The 18,897-nt window shown below is 40.4% G+C and overlaps 1 protein-coding gene across 1 annotated transcript; it reads right to left on the reverse strand.

Annotated features, from left to right (window-relative positions):
• Positions 1-168: 168 nt before the first annotated feature.
• On the reverse strand, positions 169-7,772 carry LOC310932344 (differentially expressed in FDCP 6 homolog; the record flags this gene model as incomplete). The annotated part of the gene is made up of 12 exons (XM_083895650.1): positions 169-365; positions 1,114-1,204; positions 1,441-1,639; positions 2,051-2,217; positions 2,297-2,595; positions 2,679-2,787; positions 2,921-2,983; positions 4,637-4,783; positions 4,881-5,108; positions 5,837-6,022; positions 6,110-6,250; positions 7,677-7,772. 12 exons carry the CDS (start codon positions 7,770-7,772, stop codon positions 169-171), a joined length of 1,923 nt encoding a protein of 640 aa, XP_083751776.1.
• Positions 7,773-18,897: the final 11,125 nt, after the last annotated feature.

Raw genomic sequence — 18,897 nt, forward strand, 5'->3', positions numbered from 1 at the left:
CTGTGAAATGAGGTCAGTAAATCCAGCCATTAATACAAATGGTAGTACAGTAAATTCAGTTTTAAGTGTAGATGTCAAACTGTTTTTACATATTGTTCACATATTAGACAGCCGACCTTTGCCCTCCCTGTCAGAAAACCCCACAGTGTGAGCAGATGTGAGCTGTTTTTAGGGTATATCCATGTCACCATTGGAGGCGTGGGAGTGGCGTTTCTCCAAGTCGCACCCAGCTCTGTTGTCAACATTCTCTTTGCTCTCCTCGCTCTGATCCTCTGAGCCCGATCTCCCTCTGAGACGTAGCCCAGGATCCCTCTGAGTCGGGATCTGGAAGGCTGAGAAAGAGCTTCCCAATGATGGTCTCTTCTCTAGAAGCGAGACAACAAAAAACGTGAGGAACAGGTTACAGCAGATTGGCATCAGATTAGACTGTGACATAGCAGTTTAGAAGGGTGATGAAATTAAATGTCAGTCAAAAATAAAGAATCAATTATACGTTTTGTCTCCATAGGAAGAAAAGACAGTGTTGAATTGAGAACACGGTGCAACTCTTTCCCTGTTATAAGGGTTTTTTTTCCTGGTAGTTTTTCCTTACCCTGGTCGAGGGTCTAAGGACAGAGGATGTTACCAACCCTGTGAAGTATAGTGAGACTGTGTTTTGTAAACTGTGGGCTTTATAAGTAAAATTTGATTGATTGAGCAATTTAACGGTGGCATTTATGGTAAATGGTATTTACTGTATATCAGGCTTTTCTACTTTTGATGAGCACTCAAAGCTGCTTTTACCACATACAACACATCTATGTGCATCACACATCTGTCACACCCATTCACTGCCAGCAGAAGTATTCTGGGGTTACATGTCTTGCTCAGGGACACATAGGCATCATGCAGAATAAAGATTAATGATGACCGGTGATAAAAACCCACAAACTCCTAGTTGGAGGACAACTCTCTTCTTTTACACATAAAATTCAAATGCCGACTATACCATCAAACATGCTACTGTTTTGGTTATAAATATTTCCTTATCATGTATTATTCTTCTCGGTGTTAAGCTGCATTACCACACAACTGACACAGAACTTCACATGCGGTGAGAGACGGGTCACATACCTCCTGGTCCGATCGGTCGCATCAGTCTGTTCATCTGGACATTCCAGTGTTTGACGTTGGTGCTTGCTTGGCGAAGTTTCCTCTGCGCAGCCTGGTGGAGAAGAACGAGTACTTATTGCATAACTGATAATCAGATTTATTAATTTTTCATCACTGATGAAAGCTCCACACTGAAATCAACCAGCTAAGATGTTAGAAATGGGACATTTTCTGTGTTGAAGTTACAAACGTCTGTGAAATTACAGAAAAACACGTTGATAGTTATGGAGTCATGTACAGTTACTATTATCTGAAAATACAAAATAAAGAATTTTTTGTGGTTCTCACCACTACATCCTGATCAACTCTGTGCCGGTTGGCACGGACTTCCTCCAGCTGCCTCTGTGCCTCGTCCAGAGATCGAGACTTGGCCTCCATTTCCTGCTTGAGCTCCTGCTTCTCCCTCTGTGTCTTCAGGATGTACTCCTCCTGTTCCTCCTGCAGAGCCATCAGGGCCTTCATCTTCTCCTCCTCCTCGGCCAGTAACCTGGACCCGACAGAGAACAAACATCTAAAATCTGCCTTCTTTTTAAATCATTTAAGGTTTTAGGTAAAGATGCACAGGGCCTTAGGTAAGGTGTTTACAGATTCATGTGATCAATTAGTCATAATGTTTTAATGTGAAAGATTTAGAGAGTGCATGAACAGTAACACAATACTTTTGGCTGATGAAAACATGAAATAGCTTCCTCTGTTGGCCGGTCAACTTCCTCAGGAACATAATGCAACATAATACAAACTCTTTTCAGCAGCTGAGCTCAATATATCATGTCTGCAGCCTTTATCATCTTCTAGTGCATGATTGTTAACACATGACCTCTTATCATGCTGTGACAGTGTGTGTTGTGTGAGTCTCTGATTATGTGCTTGGTGTAGATGAGTGGTTATCCACTCTTACCCTGCTTGAGCATAGCGGAAGGCCTCCTCGTCCCGCCTTGCTTTGATTTCCTGCTGCAGCGCCTCCTCCAAACGCTTCTGCATCTCCTCCAGCTCGTGGATTCTCTTCCTCTGCCTCTCGGCCTCCTCCTCTTTCAGGGCCATCTCTGCCTGCATGCTGACCCGCGCCTTGAGACACAGGGACAGAAGCAAAGGGTGATGAACGGTCACCGATTTCTTCCTCTGAATTCAAACTCTTTCTTCTCACCTCCTCAGCCTCTCGCAGTTGGACCTCCAGAGCCCGCTGGAGCTGCTCATGCTGCTGCCGCCTCCTCTGCTCATCCTGCTCCAGCAGGGCCTGAGCCTGTTTTTGTGCTTCCTTCAGGAGCTCAAGCTCTGCCAGCTTGCGCTCCCGCTCCTCCTGCAGGGCCCGCAGCCTCTGCAGCTCCTCCTCCTTAGCCTGTCGTCGCTTCTCCCGCTGCTCACGCTGTTCACGCCGCTTCAGTTTCAGATCTTTGTGCAGGGACTTTTTCCCCTCCACGTGCAGCCTGATAGCTGTTTGAATGGCTGTGGAGAGGATCATTCTTAGTGTCTTGAAATCATAATAAGCTGCTCAGATCAATCAATGATCAATATCAGTCTCCTCTGACCTGTAGTCCACTCCTGTCTCTGTTTGGTGTCTGAGGCGCTCATCTCATAAGTCTTGGAGAGGGTTTTAAGACAAAACATGCATCTCTTCCCGTCTCGGTCTGGCAGCACCTGTTCAACACTCATTCGATGAGTAAATGTCCCGTCATCACGCTCTGATTTGTCTGTTTTACATTATGTTGTGACCATGTCTTAAATATACAGTAGTGAGGAGGCAAAAGAAAGAAAACGGTGGTGAACTCACTGGGAAAAGGATGTTTTTGATCCATTTTGAACGACCAAACAATATCTGATCATCGTCTACTTCCTACAATAAAGCATGGTTTTAGAATGGTTGATTGTATCTCTTTGGAGGAACACATGGTGCAGTCAGTGGTGTAGTTTACATGATACGCAGGTATACGGCGTATATTCACGACAAAAAAGGCCAGGATTTGGGTACAACCACTTAAAAGTGGGCACGTATCATGCTCATGTAATTTGTTTTTGCAAGTAAAGAGTAGAGATGACTGTCGTTTTCATTCAAAACACTGAATAATATTCATCATGTGCATACTCTTTTTGTAGGTCATTGAGCTGCTGGTTTGGCAACCTGTGCTGACAGTAAACCCACTACTGTAGACCACAGTACACCCCGGGGTGAAGTGCAGAGAGTGCACTTGTGGAGTAAAAGAAGAAAAAAAAAAAGGCAGAACTTGACCAGATGTCTGTTTGTAAGAGCTCACTGTAGTACCACGTGACATCGATGGGCTAATAATTGACTCTGTGTTCACATCAGAAGCCACCAAAACAGCCGGAGTAAACGCTTTGCTAAGCCCAACTTGTACAACTTGGCAGGACATGTATTCTTTTATTTAAAACCACATTATAAATTATAAATTCTGTTTCCAAATGCTGAGCTGATTCCCCAAACTTTTTGGGATTAGGAAACCTGACTATGATGCAGTATTTACTGTCGTTGGGGACAGTATGACACTTATTAGTGGGGAGCAATGTTCAGACACAAATGCTTTTTTCCCCCTGTTTTTACTGAAGGGAGTGCAAAGAGTACAAAGTATAAAAACATCTGAAAATGTATGTGTCATATAGAGAAGGAGTGGCTGGCATTAATACAGATATGGACATGGTAAACTATAAATTATTGTGTGTTTTTTTAGTTGTTTGTATCAAAATACTAAAAAAAATGTCATACCCACTCTTGTTAACTCCTAATGTTTGCACAGGTGCACAGGTTGTGTTTTACTTAAAGGTGCCATATGTAAGAATGTGGCCAAAAACGGTTACTACATTCAAAATCAAAATACTGAGGTATTTTAGGCTTTTAGGACATAACTGGCAACCCATGGTTGCTCTGCAGCTGAGACTCTACTGACTGCAAAGATTGGTAGACGGCGGTAGGTGGCGCCACATGCCAAAACATGATTTCAAAACATAAACATGATTTGAAGTCTGCAAAAAAAATGTTTATGAAAATATTTTGTCTGTACTGTTGTTGTTGGTGAGTTCAGTTTGTTATATGAACATTATTCCTGAGTCTCTGTGACATATTAGGAGGATTTTACGGCTAGTTGCTTTAGATTTATTACATAATGCACCTTTAAGTCTTGATGAGATAAACTTTTCCAACAATTCACAGGGGAAACCAATAATGAAAGGAAATCACTAAAATAACTATCTGTCAGCCATCTTGTGCTCCTTTTTACGATTGATCTCACTCTGTGCGGTAGAGTCCCCACCCACAGGTTGGGAGCCTCTGTCTTAAAGAATATGAATTCACAACGATCGTCAATAAAACTGGCAGAACAGTGTATTTCTGAGGCCTGTTTTAACTCTTAGCATCTGCAATGTCATTTTAAACTTTTTTCATTTGAATAAAAACACTGATAAGTTTTCATTTAAAACCAGTGAAACCTGTTTTAATCACTAGATTGGCGTATAACGATCATCTATGGCCACTCACCTCCACACAGCAGTTGCCATCCAAAGCTATGTTTCCCTGGCAGTCTTTGCGGTCCTCACTAGTGCAGTAAGACAAGTTACTCGGCCTCAGGGTGAACCAGCGTTCCTTCCAGTTTCTCCTCAGCTGCCCTTTTTTCCATAGATAACCCTGCACGTCAACACACACACATACATAGAGTCACCACCAAAGAGGAGGACATGCCAGGAACAACACACGGCCGCCTGGTGACGGACGCTTGTCCTACCTCTTTGAGAACATCACCAACTATCTCCCTGTATACTTCTTCTATCGCCATGCTGACGACGCTCTTATCAATTCCTTTGGTTATCTTTCCTGAGTTCATCATCTCCAGAAAAATCCACACGGTGATGCCGCTCTGCTGCACTGAATCCTGGGAGAAAAAGTCCTCTAATTCAACACAGTTGAACTCAATACTCATGCCCATGCATACTTTCTTGAGGAGGTACTCCACCTGAAGAGGGGAAAGAAAATGTGTGAAAACTTGAATGATTTTCCTATAAAGGAGTTTAGCTTCACTACAGTGGTGGAGCTTTTTACAATAAACTGTTTGATGGATGATAAAAATCAGAGGAAACAGGTTTGCGCAACATTTTTTTCACAAATCGTACGATGATGATACGATAAAGATTGGCCTTAAGTACATTTCTTTTGGGTTGTTCTTCTTTAAAGCAACTATACACGGTACGTGTGTGATATCACTATACACACCGTGGATGTGAGGCGCAAATACCGAAATAAAGCTGCATAATGTTTCGTTCAACTCAGGCGTGATAAAAACTGCTCTGCCCTTGAAACCGAGGGCTTTCTCGTGGCAGCAGCTGTGAAAAACACTTGACAGGAAACCAAAACCAGTTTGCAAGTGAGAATCAAGCCCACATTGCAGCGAGAAAAAAAAAAAACACACCATGCTCCATGATGCAAGGAACAGGGTTTCAGCTTGGGTTAGTGATTGTAAGACATCCAATATCGGGTTTTTTTTAGGTCGCAAATTACTGACTGCTGTCTCACAATTGTTGTTTACAACAGAGCAAAGTAAGCTGAAAGAGTAGTGAGACTAAATTTAGAAACAAGCATGATCAACTCTGACTTCAGAGCAGTCAAAAAGACGTGTCGTCCTAAAATAGGATTCTAGTTTGTTATCTCATATTCCTTTCAATGTAAACATCTAGTTGGTCTTACCTCATCAGGGACCATAACCAGAGGGTATTTGTCCTCAGACAGAAAATTAAAGAGACACCAAAGTCGAAAAGCATCCTTTTCTGGCAGAACTGTGCTGCTGTTTCTGTCTGTCTGGTAGTTTTTCTTTGCCGTAAGAGTCCAACAGAGTTCATCGACGCTTTCTTTGGTAAAAGAGCCTTCCACAACCTGCAACAACACAAGGCAGCAACTGAGAAAAACAGACCAACAACGACGGCTTTCTGACCACTCACATGTGGGCTGCCTTTTAATCACCTTATCCAAAATGTATTTGTTGAGATAAGGCATATAGCCTTGACTGGACACTGGACCATCATCATCATCTCTGAAGTGCTCCTCCAAAGCGACGGGGTCATGCGGGATGCACAGGACCGTGCACAGGTTGTGGGATAATACCTGGGAAATCGCGACAAAGACTTCATAAATCAACATGAAAATGCGAACAAAGTTGGTCTTTATAGATAGAGTTGGTCATAATAATCACACGATTCATCTATGTTGACAAAGCTAATGAACTAAAACAGTTGAAATGGGTTGCAGTGGAAAACACCTGTGGTTTAAAAAAACTGAGTAAAAGATCATTTTGATCTGCAGTGTTGAAGTAAGTGTTACTTTTTTCTATAAATAACGCTTGCACATATGTTATGATGACAACATAGAAGAGAAAATCGAACATTTTCCTTAAAAATGAAGTCAAAGTGACAGGACAGTGAAGAAACAGTAAATAAATCAGAGGTACACACAGAGAAGTTTGACGTGAACTGAGACACATGTACGATTTCTCTTTTAAAAAGTAACATTTCTGGTTTTATTTTATCCAATAAAACCAGTCTTATGCCTCCAACCGAGACATTTCCTCCACTGAATACATCATTTACAGATAATTGACACATTCTATCAGACAAGCAGTCTCCGAGTGTTGAGCCATAACCACATCCTGTCAATTCTCTCCATTGCACTACAACATCTGTCAGTTTTGAGGCCACGGCGTGCGAAGCGCTTTGCCTGCAGTGCAACATGTCTTAAGAACATGGGCCTGCATACATGAGCGGGATAAGCCATGTCATGAGGCTGAGTGAGTCGCTGCTGGAACCTGGAGGAGCCTGGAAGTGAAGTCTGATCCACAGCAAGACCAAGTGACATAACAATGAGATCAACAGAAATACAGCTGCCTCAGCTGAAGTCCTGTAGCAAGAAACAACAATCACCAACATGTTTCCACTTTGTCCTCGCTCTCGCTGTAACAATGTTCTTTTGACCAACACAGACTCATGTTGTGGACATACTCTATTCAACAGGCTGTTCTCTGGGCACGTCCCAGTGCCAGAAGACCCTTTGCACTACAAGCTGGTACATGGAGGCCCAGTGTAAGCGCAGAACTGGAGATGAGGGCTCCCATTCATATACAAACTGAGAGCAAACTGTTACTCACTCGTGCTGCTGACAGACAGAGGTGCATATTGTGCTCTCGTTCAGCACTGAAACATTTTTACCAGTAATAAAGGGAACACGTTTTGTTCCTTGTTGAGCAGAATGCGGCTCAGAATATCTTTCACACAGGAAATGTTGACGATTAGTAAAATCAGATTGCCCTCTTGTAGCAAAGCACAGAATCAGATAGAATAAATACTAAATAACATTTAGTTTGCCTGATATTTTCACCTCATCTTCCTCAGAGTGAGCCCACGTGATGACATATGAAGTGAGTTAGGAAATGAGGCAGCAGAATTAAAAAAAAGAAAAAAAGAAGACTGATTTCTGACATTAAATATGGAAAATGTAACTGAAGTTCCATCTTCTGTGTGGAGGAGCCTTCACTCACCTTCAGCTGAGACTTGGACACCTTTCCACTCTTCTCCAGGTCCAGGGCTGTGAAGCCGTACCAAATAGACTTGAGCAGTTCAGACCGCAGGTCCATTTTTGCAGCAGCGTTACTTTCTGGTTTCCTCCTCTCGTCTCTTCTTCTTATTCTTCTTCTTCTTCCCTCTGCTGTTGACACAGGGCCCCAGGGTGACAGACAGACACCTACATACACAGTGGTGCTGCTGTCAGCCAAGCATGAGGTTTTAGCAGTCTGCTGGCAGCGACACCTGCAGGACATCTGCAGCCACTGACAGAGTGGGAGTGTCTTGTTTATGTGCTCTGGTCCAACTTTTCGAAATGATGGAAAAAAAATAAAAAAAATATTTTAGTTTGTTGAGATGATGATGATGCCCTCATATTTGGACTGCATGGTGTCTACTTTAATTTACCTGGACTTAAAATCGCGCATGTTGACAGTCACAAGACTTCAGATTGTTAATCTCCTTTTAGCCTTTTGGAGTAACAATAATTGATTTGTTCTGGACTTTGAATTTATGTATGTTATTAATTATTATTTCATCGAATTAATTGATTAGGAAAGTATTGTATCGGGTGGTAATATCATGTACTTTTAGTATTTTGAATCATACTGAATTTTATTTTGATAGTGTACACTGTGACAAATAAATATAACACACACACACACACACACACACACACACACACACACACACACACACACACACACACACACACACACACACACACACACACACATTTATGTATATATATATATATATATATATATATATATATATATATATAATATAAGTCTATAATATACATAAGTCAACATATAAAATATCTATGTATGTGTATATATACATACACATATGTACACACTATCTATCTATCTATCTATCTATCTATCTATCTATCTATCTATCTATCTATCTATCTATCTATCTATCTATCTATCTATCTATCTATCTATCTATCTATCTATCTATCTATCTATCTATCTATCTATCTATCTATCTATCTATCTATCTATTCTACTTTAAAGTGGGGGAGGTCGCGGTAAACAACTGAAACAAACGACTTTCGCGTCGTTGCCATGGAGCTGTTTATGAAAGTCCGTTGCTCATTGGTCAATAGTGTCGTTATGACCAAAGCGAGCGCTCTCATTGGCTGCTGCGGCTTCCTGGTGCAGCCAATGGCGGAGCGCGCTTTTTACAAACTGCTGCGAGTCCAGGAAGTTGACAGGCCGCCGCGGTGTGTGCGAACACTGAGACAACAGGGGATCTTTAAATCTGCACAAAACGCCAGGAAAGTCACAATATTTGGGACAATTTGTGTCAGAAAGGCTTCACTGGACGGTTTGGAGGAAGCAGTGGCGGCCGTTTACGTTGAGAAAGTATGTAACGTATGTAGTAAACATATGTACGAAGGTAGTATGTTCTCCTGATAGAAGACCGGTCGAGTGAAAGCTAAAGTCTCCTGGTGGCTTCACACTGAGCACAGACTGACTACTTTCACTTATGTGCTCTATTAGTTAGCTGCATACATTGAATGTGTTTATTCGTTTGACCGATTGTTGTTTTTGTTAATTTTCCTCAGAGTTGTCGATTGGCATTAGTAATAATTGTCTTGTTGTTGTGTATCATCATGGCTGGCTGCTCATCTTTCGTGTGTTTCTTCCATAACTTTCTCCTGCAGTTCTTCCATTTGTCCCCCTGTCATCATTATGGATCCCGCTGCAATTCTTCGTCAGCAAAGTCGGAACAGAATTCACAGCGACTATCTGAGGTAAGCCACTTCATGTCAGCTTTGACTCTATTTGAATTTAAACGTAAACTTTAAGAGCTTTCTTGTTCAGCTGATTGGGTTTACACATTTAACTTCACCTTTCTTACGTGATACATGTTGAAACATGTTTAAACTGAAATGGACAATTAGTTCTGTAACACATGTTGTATGAGGACACATTGCCATTGGAATTTAGCAACAATTGATGATCATTAATCGATTACCGTCCACCAATCTATATCTATTTTAATGTTTTTGAATCGTAAAAACAAGTTTTCAGATTTTTCAGCTCCTTCAATGTGAATATTTTTATTGCTCCATATAACAAAGAAATCATTAAAGCTGAATCATTTTGGTTTGTGGACAAAACGAGACATTTGAGAACATCATCATTTCCAGGTTTGGGAAACACTGGTCAACATTTTTCAATATTTTATCACATTTTTGTCGACCAAACAAGCACTCGGTTATGAAAATAATCGAAAAAACCTCATTACTGTTTGTTGTGCATTTTGCACCCAAAGCTCCCTCATGATCTCCTCCACGACCAGCAGAAAACACTGTGCCTTTAAACAAGGTGTCTGTGCATCCTTAAAAAGCCTTAAAAAGTCTTAAATTAATTAAAAATGTTATATGCTGGTCTTAAATACATTACACAATGGTCTTAATTTTTATTTTTTGTATATTTTGTATTATTGTATATTTTTTTGTATACTTGGTCGGAAACATGCAGTTAAACTGCACTTGTACATACAGCCATTGAACCAGAGAGCACTGACTATCACTTTATGTTCAATAAACAGACAAAAAGTAAACTTTAATGAGTCTCATTGAATGACACATGTTGGGTCCCCCAACTATCGCCTATATTTATAGTGTTTTCGGCCTTAAATTTAATTCAAGGTGGCATTAAAAAGGTCTTACATTTTACTTACTGAAACCTGCAGATACCTTGTTTAAACCCTGCTAGGGTCTAGGCCTGCCACAGCTCCACTGATGCATGCTTTGTTAGTTTCAGGGTCATCGGCCAGGGCAGCAGGGATGTCTCACTGAATAGATATCCTGTCTCAGGATTTACTGGTGCTCTATATCTAGTCCTCCGCCAGAGCTAAAAGACTGCTTTCTCCAGATTTCCCTCCTCAGGGTGTCGTAAAACTCCTTGGTCTTCATCAAGGCATGATGCTAATTTACCCACAAGTTAATCATGCAAATTCTGAGTTTTAATACATCACAGATTCGTCTTCTGTTAGATCTGGATTTAATGACCGATTAGGCTGTTGAAGTACTCTGAAGTCAATGTCATGACTATTAAACCATTAGGAAATGGTGAGCAAAAATGGAGCATTTATGCAACGCTTGTTACTAAGGGGCCTAAGATTCTCCCACGCCATGCTCTTTTGAAAAAACAAAACACAGATTATTCTGACCGGCTTATTTTTTTGCAGTTTTCAGTGTCCCCTGAAGTTTCAGAGTAGAAGTTTTGTCCCCATCTTTTCTGGTCACAAACAGCAATTGGGTTACAGTCACTTCCTGACCTCTACCTGCGTGATTCCACATTGATATAATTGCCAGTTTGAATAAATTACTTGTTTTTTTCCCACACAGAATGAAGAATGAACATAATAAAATCCCAGCAGACCCAAAGCCTTCCAAGACAATGTCTGCACCTCACCTTTCCAAACAAGACGGTGAGAACAAAGATCCAGGAAGCTCAGAGATGAGCAGAAAGGCTCCTGCACGAGCAGGCGTGAGCAGGCTTCCTGTCCTTGCAAAGTCGCTTCATCTTCAGACTCCCTTCGACTTCGGTCAGTCCCACTGCCGGTGGGAAGAGAAACCTCTGGCTGTAAGTGTCTCCCTTTTGTTCTTCATCTATATAAGCAGATGACTGTTTGATAACACTCATCTCATTTCACTGCAGGGTAAATCTAAGAAGAAAAAGCCATGCACCAGGCCTGTGCCCTTTAACCTGTCTCAGCCCAAGAGTTCATCGAACAGGAAAAATCAACAGCCTGTATCTGTGTCACAGCCACAGACCGGCACTCACACTGTCCAACTCAAAAACAATGCAATGAATGCTCATCTAAAGCACCAAAACCTCCATTCTAAAGCCTCTATACATCCTGCAGTGTTAAACTCAACACAAAAGTCTCATGGAAAGACGACAGAGAATATTTCCCACCTGCTGGGACAGTCTCTTCCACCTAACACTTCCAAAAGCTTCAATCCTCTCCCAGCCATTGCACAGCTCCCAGCTCCATCGAGTAAAACACGGAATCAGACCAGTGCTTCTTCTTCTTATTCTGCACAGCCTGCTCTTATCGTAGACAACTGCATGGAAAACATGAACCTGCTCAGCCTCAAGGAACCAACCAAGTTAAAGCAAGCGAGCCACAACACTGAGCTTTCGGCTGGTACGTTAAAACATTCCTGTTCTGCAAAACGCAATAGTTCATACATCTGCATCTTACATTTGGTTTTAAGTCAAGTCTTTTAACGTAGCTTTTGTTTTATTTGCCAGTGTTTTGACCTGCTCTTTGTCTTGTCTGTACAGTAACACAATCATAGCTTATTATTCATTTCATAACTAAGAATTTTAGCATTGTTATATTTACTCCCATAACTCCCTTTTTTAGTTTTGCCTTTGATTTATATAGTATATATATATATATATTTTTTTGTCCTGTGAAAAAAATAATAATTAACAGTGTTTCTTTCTTTCTTTCTTATTATTTTCTTTTTTTTTTTTTTAAACGTGTTTCAGTCAAAGGGGAGAACTTCCAGCCGGACCACGCAGCTCTCCTCAGTATCCTCCGTAACGAGGGAATAAATGCCACAGGTCCTGGATCCACAACCCCACAGTCCAAATCATACAACTATGTGGTGCGTTGGTTTGATCGTTGTCATTAACTTTTGGTCCTAAGAGTTAAATGGTGGGGTCCTTATTATAATAAATAGCGATTGCCTAAACTACATGATTCTCGTGTTTGCAGCCCCAGCGAGTGTCTGTGATGAAGAGTCGACAAAAAGTAGGAGCCACCGCAGGTAAGAATGCGACCTATAAAATTATGTGTGTGTGTAAAGCAAGGCTATTCAACGTAAGGCCCGGGGGGCCAGAACCGGTCCTTCAAGCAATTTGGACCGGCCCATTAACCCATAAAAAATGAATGTATTATTAAAAAGCAAATTAAACCGTAGCGTCGCTTATTTCTGGCACTTTGCGACACTTTGCGTCCCTTTTTGGCAAATACTAGTACTGTATGTACCAGAATATTTTGTACTATGAGCCAACTGTAGTGGTACCTGTGTATTGCTGGTACTGTAACTTTTATATTTTGCACTATGAGCCAACTGTAGCAATTGTACCTGAATATTATTGGTACTGTTATGTGCGTAACTGGAACTGCGTAATGTGTTATCCAACTGCGTAACCAAATTGAGAGTAAATGAATACAAACGTCATTTCTTTACACGTTATGTATGTTAGAAACCTCCTCTGTGTGCTACAGGAATATCAAAGTTGATGCAGTTTTCCCCGGACTCCGCCGCTCTACAAAGTATCCTCCAGAATGAGGGGGTGACCGCTGGAGGACTGGTTGTCGGTGCCACGCCACGGAAGTCCGTGTGTCCGTCAGGCAGAGGCACATCAGTCTACACAGTATGAAGTGTTTTTCCCTCGTCAATTGGACCGCCTTCACGGTCCATTTGTGGTCGCTCTATTTTTCTGAATACTACACATATCAAAACACATTTTTCATCTTCTGTGTTGTTTCCCCTCTTAGGCTCAGAGAGTGCCCCTCAGGAAAAATCATGCAGAGGCAACAGGTGGACCAGTGGGTAAGAGAAAGCAGCCTTGTTCTTTTTGTATAATACCAGCAAAACTGTTTTCAGGGATTTCAAGGGTTTTCAAGGGTTTTCTAATCATCCAATAGCCTTCTATCGCAATTAGCAAACACAATGTACCACTAGAACACTGGAAATGGGCCTCTACTCTACACTCCTATGTACATCAGACGTTTGCTTCTAGAATAGTCGTTTACCACATTAACAATGTATAGAGTGTATTTCCGTTTTCATTTAATGTTATATTCATTGAAAAAAAGTCATTTTCCTTCAAAAATAAGGACATTTCTAAGTGACCCCAAACCTTTGAACGGTAGTGTTTGTTAGGTGAGATGATTTTTGCCCCAAAACACACAGCAAAACTTCTAAAGATGAGGAAATGAAGTAGACAAGGAAGAGCTGCTGTGAGGCTGCAGTGACCACTGATAGAGAAGGAGGGAGACAGAGAGCAGGACTGTGGCGAAACCAGCTCTGAGTTTATGTACAGTATGATGTTAAACTGTGACCATAATGGTGAAAATGTTGCTGATCAAGTACTTTGATGCTCCTGGATCATTTATGTAAAATGTTTGTCCAAATGCTGAAGTTGCTTGTCTGTGTAGAATAGTTTGATACAGAATGTGCTCATGTTAATATTCTGTACAAACGCAACAAGCGGTTAGATATTTTTTATAATTTTTATCAACTTTAGCCACCAGCAGAAAATAAAAAACACTTGAATTCTGACATGACGCTGTTTTGTCCTCAGCAGTAACCCTCAATGAGACTCCACTGAAGACATGGACTCCACAGAGGGTCTGCGTCACCAGACATCAGCCCATATCTGCTATGGTCTGTATGCTTGTACTCTGTATGCTCTTATTGTCATCATATGTTCCCACTTTCTGCATCTCATAATGCTGCTCTTTTCAGAAATGGCATCAGTCGACACAACAGTCGCCATATGCCGGCACTCCAGGACTGAAGAGCTGCAAAACCGACGTTCAGCCTCAGCAGGAGGTGAGAGCAGGGAATTATGTCCTTCCTTTATACAATTACACATATCTGTGGCTTGGAAGAGCAATTTCTAATGGGAAAACTGCGAAGACCTGTACTGTATAAACTAACAGATCAGAGGAAGGGTTAAAGTCAGGCTCTCTATTAGAGCTGAAACAATTAATCGATGAATCAATGTGAATGTTTTCTTTGTTTCTTTGCTCCATCATTAAAAACTGAATCATTTTGGTTTGTGGACAAAACGAGACATTCGAGAACATCGTCATTTCCAGGTTTGACAAACACTGATCAACGTTTTTTAACATTTTCTGACATTTTATGGACCAAGCGATTAATCGAGAAAATTATCGACAGATTAATCGATTACGAAAACAATCGTTAGTTGCAGCTCTTCTCTCGATCAAAGTTTCCTGACATTTCCCCAAGATTTTTGGAGAGCTAAGCGCTAGATGAATGACAATCTACAATCGTCGTAGAACAGAACATTTTGTGTAATAGCAGGGAATTTCGTAGGGGATTTTATACTTTGTTTAAATGTGATTCTTTGTTGAATTCAAATTTTACATCTGAAATAATCTGCTATGATTAGTTAAGGCCCAATAATCGAAGATACTATGCCAGCAGGGACAGCTGACTTTATCGTGCTAAAAGTCTGCTAACAGTCCGACCAAAATTAGAATTTGAAGGGAAAAGTTGGCAGATTTTAAAAACACTTCTGTTGCACTGGACAAACTGCAACAAATGCACTTCAAAACAACAATTGTGTGTCCTGTGTGTCCGTCAGGCAGACGCACATCAGTCTACACAGTATGAACACATTAGACTTGTTTTTCCCTTTCTTCGTCCTTCACGGTCCATTTGTGCTCGCTTAAATGTGTTTTTCTGAATACTACACATATCACAACACATTTTTGATCTTCTGTGTTGCTTCCCCTCGTAGGCTCAGAGAGTGCCCCTCAGGAAAAATCATGCAGATGCAACAGGTGGACCAGTGGGTAAGAGAAAGCAGCCTTGTTCTTTTTTATATAATACTTATTATTTGGTGTTTTAAAAGTTGGCATTCCTGCCTCCTGATTATTCCATAATACTTAATATTTCCTAGCCCCCAGCAGAGAAACTAGAAAATGTGTATTTCTTCCTAATAGGACTAAAAGCTTTCAAACTGAAATTTAAAACAATGTTTTTAGCAAATCATAAAAACTGCAATTAATTTGTTCTATTAATATAGAATATATGTACACTACCGTGGAAAAGTTTGAGGTTCATCTATGCAATATTTTTGTGTTTTCCATTAAAAGTCACACTTTTATTCATCAAAAGAGTTGCAAAATGAATAGAAAATATAGTCAAGACATTGACAAGATTAGAAATAATGGTTTTGCCCTTCAAACTTTGCTTTCATCAAAGAGCCAGCAAAACTGTTTTCAGCTGTGCTTACATCATTGAACAAGGGTTTTCAAGGGTTTTCTAATCATCCAATAGCCTTCTAACGCGATTAGCAAACACAATGTACCATTAGAACACTGGAAATGGGCCTCTATACACCTATGTACATATTCCATTAAAAACCAGACGTTTGCAGCTAGAATAGTCGTTTACCACATTAACAATGTTTAAAGTGTATTTCTGATTCATTTAATGTTATATTAATTGGAAAAAAGTGCTTTTCCTTCAAAAATAAGCACATTACTAAGTGACCCCAAACCTTTGAACGGTAGTGTTTGTTAGGTGAGATGATTTTTGCTGTACTTTGATCAAGTACTTTGATGCCGGAGCATTTACGTAAAATGTTTGTCCAAACACTGAAGTTGCTTGTCTGTGTGTGTTGAACAGTAAGTTTAATACAGAATGTGCTCATGTTAATATTCTGTAAGCGGTTCAATATTTTCCACAAATCAATCGACTCTTCCCACCAGCAGAAAAAAAAAAAACCCTCTGCACACTTGAATTCTGACATGACTCAGCTGTTTTGTCCTCAGCAGTAACTAACAAAGAGACTCCTCTGAAGACATGGACTCCACAGAGAGTCCCCAACACCAGACATCAGCCTATATCTGCTATGGTCTGTATGCTTGTACTCTGTATGCTCTTATTGTCATCATATGTTTCCACTTTCTGCATCTCATAATGCTGCTCTTTTCAGAAATGGCATCAGTCGACACAGCAGACGCCGTATGCCGGCACTCCGGCACTGAAGAGCTGCAAAACCGACGTTCAGCCTCAGCAGGAGGTGAGAGCAGGGAATTATGTCCTTCTTTATACAATTATACATATCTGTGGCTTGGAAGAGCAATTTCTAATGGGAAAACTGCGAAGTCATGTACTGTATAAACTAACAGGTCAGAGGCAGGGTTAAAGTCAGACTCTCTATTAGAGCTGAAACAATTAATCGAATAATCGATTATTAAAAACACCTCTGTTGCACTGGACAAACTGCAACAAATGCACTTCAAAACAACAAGCAAACAACAACAGATTATTATTATTATTTTAATGGCTTTCTTGTTTGTTAGCAGGAAGTCGTCCAGAGATTATTTGATGATCAAGAGGAGGACCTGGAAGAAAACGCCACACAAACAGACAAACAGCTCACAGTTCAAGCCTCAAATGTAAGGAATCAAAACTGAACGTCTCTTTATCAGGTTCCAGAATACTTCTTCATAATCACAGTCCTGTTTTGTTTCGCCCCCCCCCCCCCCCCCCCCTCACTTCACGTCTAGACCAAACCCCACTGCGAAGAAGAGTTTGAGAAAAGCAAGGCCAACACAAGTGAGGAAGAGGAGGAGGAGAAGAGGATGGGAAGACTGCCATTCATCCAAGCACCAGAGAGACAGTCGGTCATTTTTTTCTCCACGGGCAAAAATCTGTTCAGAGCTTCACATTTTGAGAAGCAGAAGAGTTCATGTGATCAGACTCAGCAGCAGCAGCAGCAGCAGCAGCAGCAGCAGCAGCAGCAGCAGCAGCAGGTTCCATGTGTGTCAGAACCAACCTGTCGCATCAACCCTTCACACCAGAGTCTGCACAGGGGTAACACTGACCTTTTACATCCCATAATACATGTCAAACATGACAAACCCTTATAATACTGTACTGATCTAAATATGTATGTTTGGAAAAAGTCCTGCAGCTCTTATATTGGATGAATACACAGATATAGTGTATTTGTCTTAAACAAAAACGGGACTGGAAACAAGCGAAACTGGCTTGACAGTTTAATTTTTGAATTGCATTAAAATAAGTGGGTCACCTTATTATCATAACTGTTTTTTCTTGTTTTCTCACCTTCTTTCTATCATTTTTAAAGGACAGTGCATCATATTTCACATAAATGTTATTATTTCATGTATCTGAATTCATCATTATTCAATCATTATTAGCCCTGCTGCTAAGGGGGAATGTAGTGGGAACCCTGGCTGTAGTTATGGTGCCACTTTGTTAAAACCCTCCTTTCATTCTGTCACAGACACTTTGGTTCCAAAGACTTGTGGTCTGAGTCCTGCAGTGGCGTTGCTGCGTAAGCGTCTTCCTCCTCTGGAGGAGCTGCGTCTGGATGAAGAGGTGGCCACCTACACCGCTGTGTCTGTCCACGCTGCTCCAGGGTTTGTTCTGCCCCGGCCTCGTTGTGGAAACCCACTGGCCTCCATCCTGCACTTTGAAGAATCCTGTGTGAGTACACCTTATTCACTTCACTCTCTTTATTTGTGTGTGTGTATACAGCGGCAGCACGGGGTGGACGGAGACAAACTGCACAACTAGCTGTGTTGCACAACTGTATGTGTATATATATGTATATGTATGTATGTACGTGTATATATATCTAGATATATATGTATATGTATGTATGTACGTGTATATATATATATGTATATGTATTTGTGTGTATATGTGTATATATACATACATATACGTGTATATATATATATGTGTGTGTGTATGTGTATATATATATATACATATATGTACATATGTGTATATATATGTGTGTGTATATATGAATGTTTATACAGTATGTGTATATATATATATGTATATATATATATATATACATATATATACACGTATGTATGTATATGTATACATGTGTATATGTGTATATATACATATGTATATATAAACGTAAATGTATGTGTATATATGTATGTATATCTGTATATATGTGCATATAGTAGATATATGCAAATGCATATATGCACGTATATATATGTATATTTATACTGTATGTATATATACAGTATATGTATATATATATGTGTGTATGTGTGTATATATATATGTATATATATGTTGCAATGCCCTTAATTCACATTTTTCTAAAGTTCAATCTCTTTTCTACTATCCTTTTTAACTTTCTTGCCTGCCATGGGGACCACAGATGGAAGTTGGTTAGAAAGCTATAATCTGGTGCAGAGCATCTTTAATCTGAGTCTAATATTTTCTGTACCTGATCCCTGACAAATAAACAAATAAAGTACACTGTTTTTAGTCTATAAGCTCAGCTAACTGCCTCTGGCTGTGATATCAATTCTCTCATTTAACTTAAAAAATATATTTTATATAGAGCCGTCACTGTGACATCCTCCAAAACACTAAGCATT

This window comes from Microchirus variegatus (genome assembly GCF_963457635.1).
Source record: "Microchirus variegatus genome assembly, chromosome: 9".
NCBI lineage: Eukaryota > Metazoa > Chordata > Actinopteri > Pleuronectiformes > Soleidae > Microchirus > Microchirus variegatus.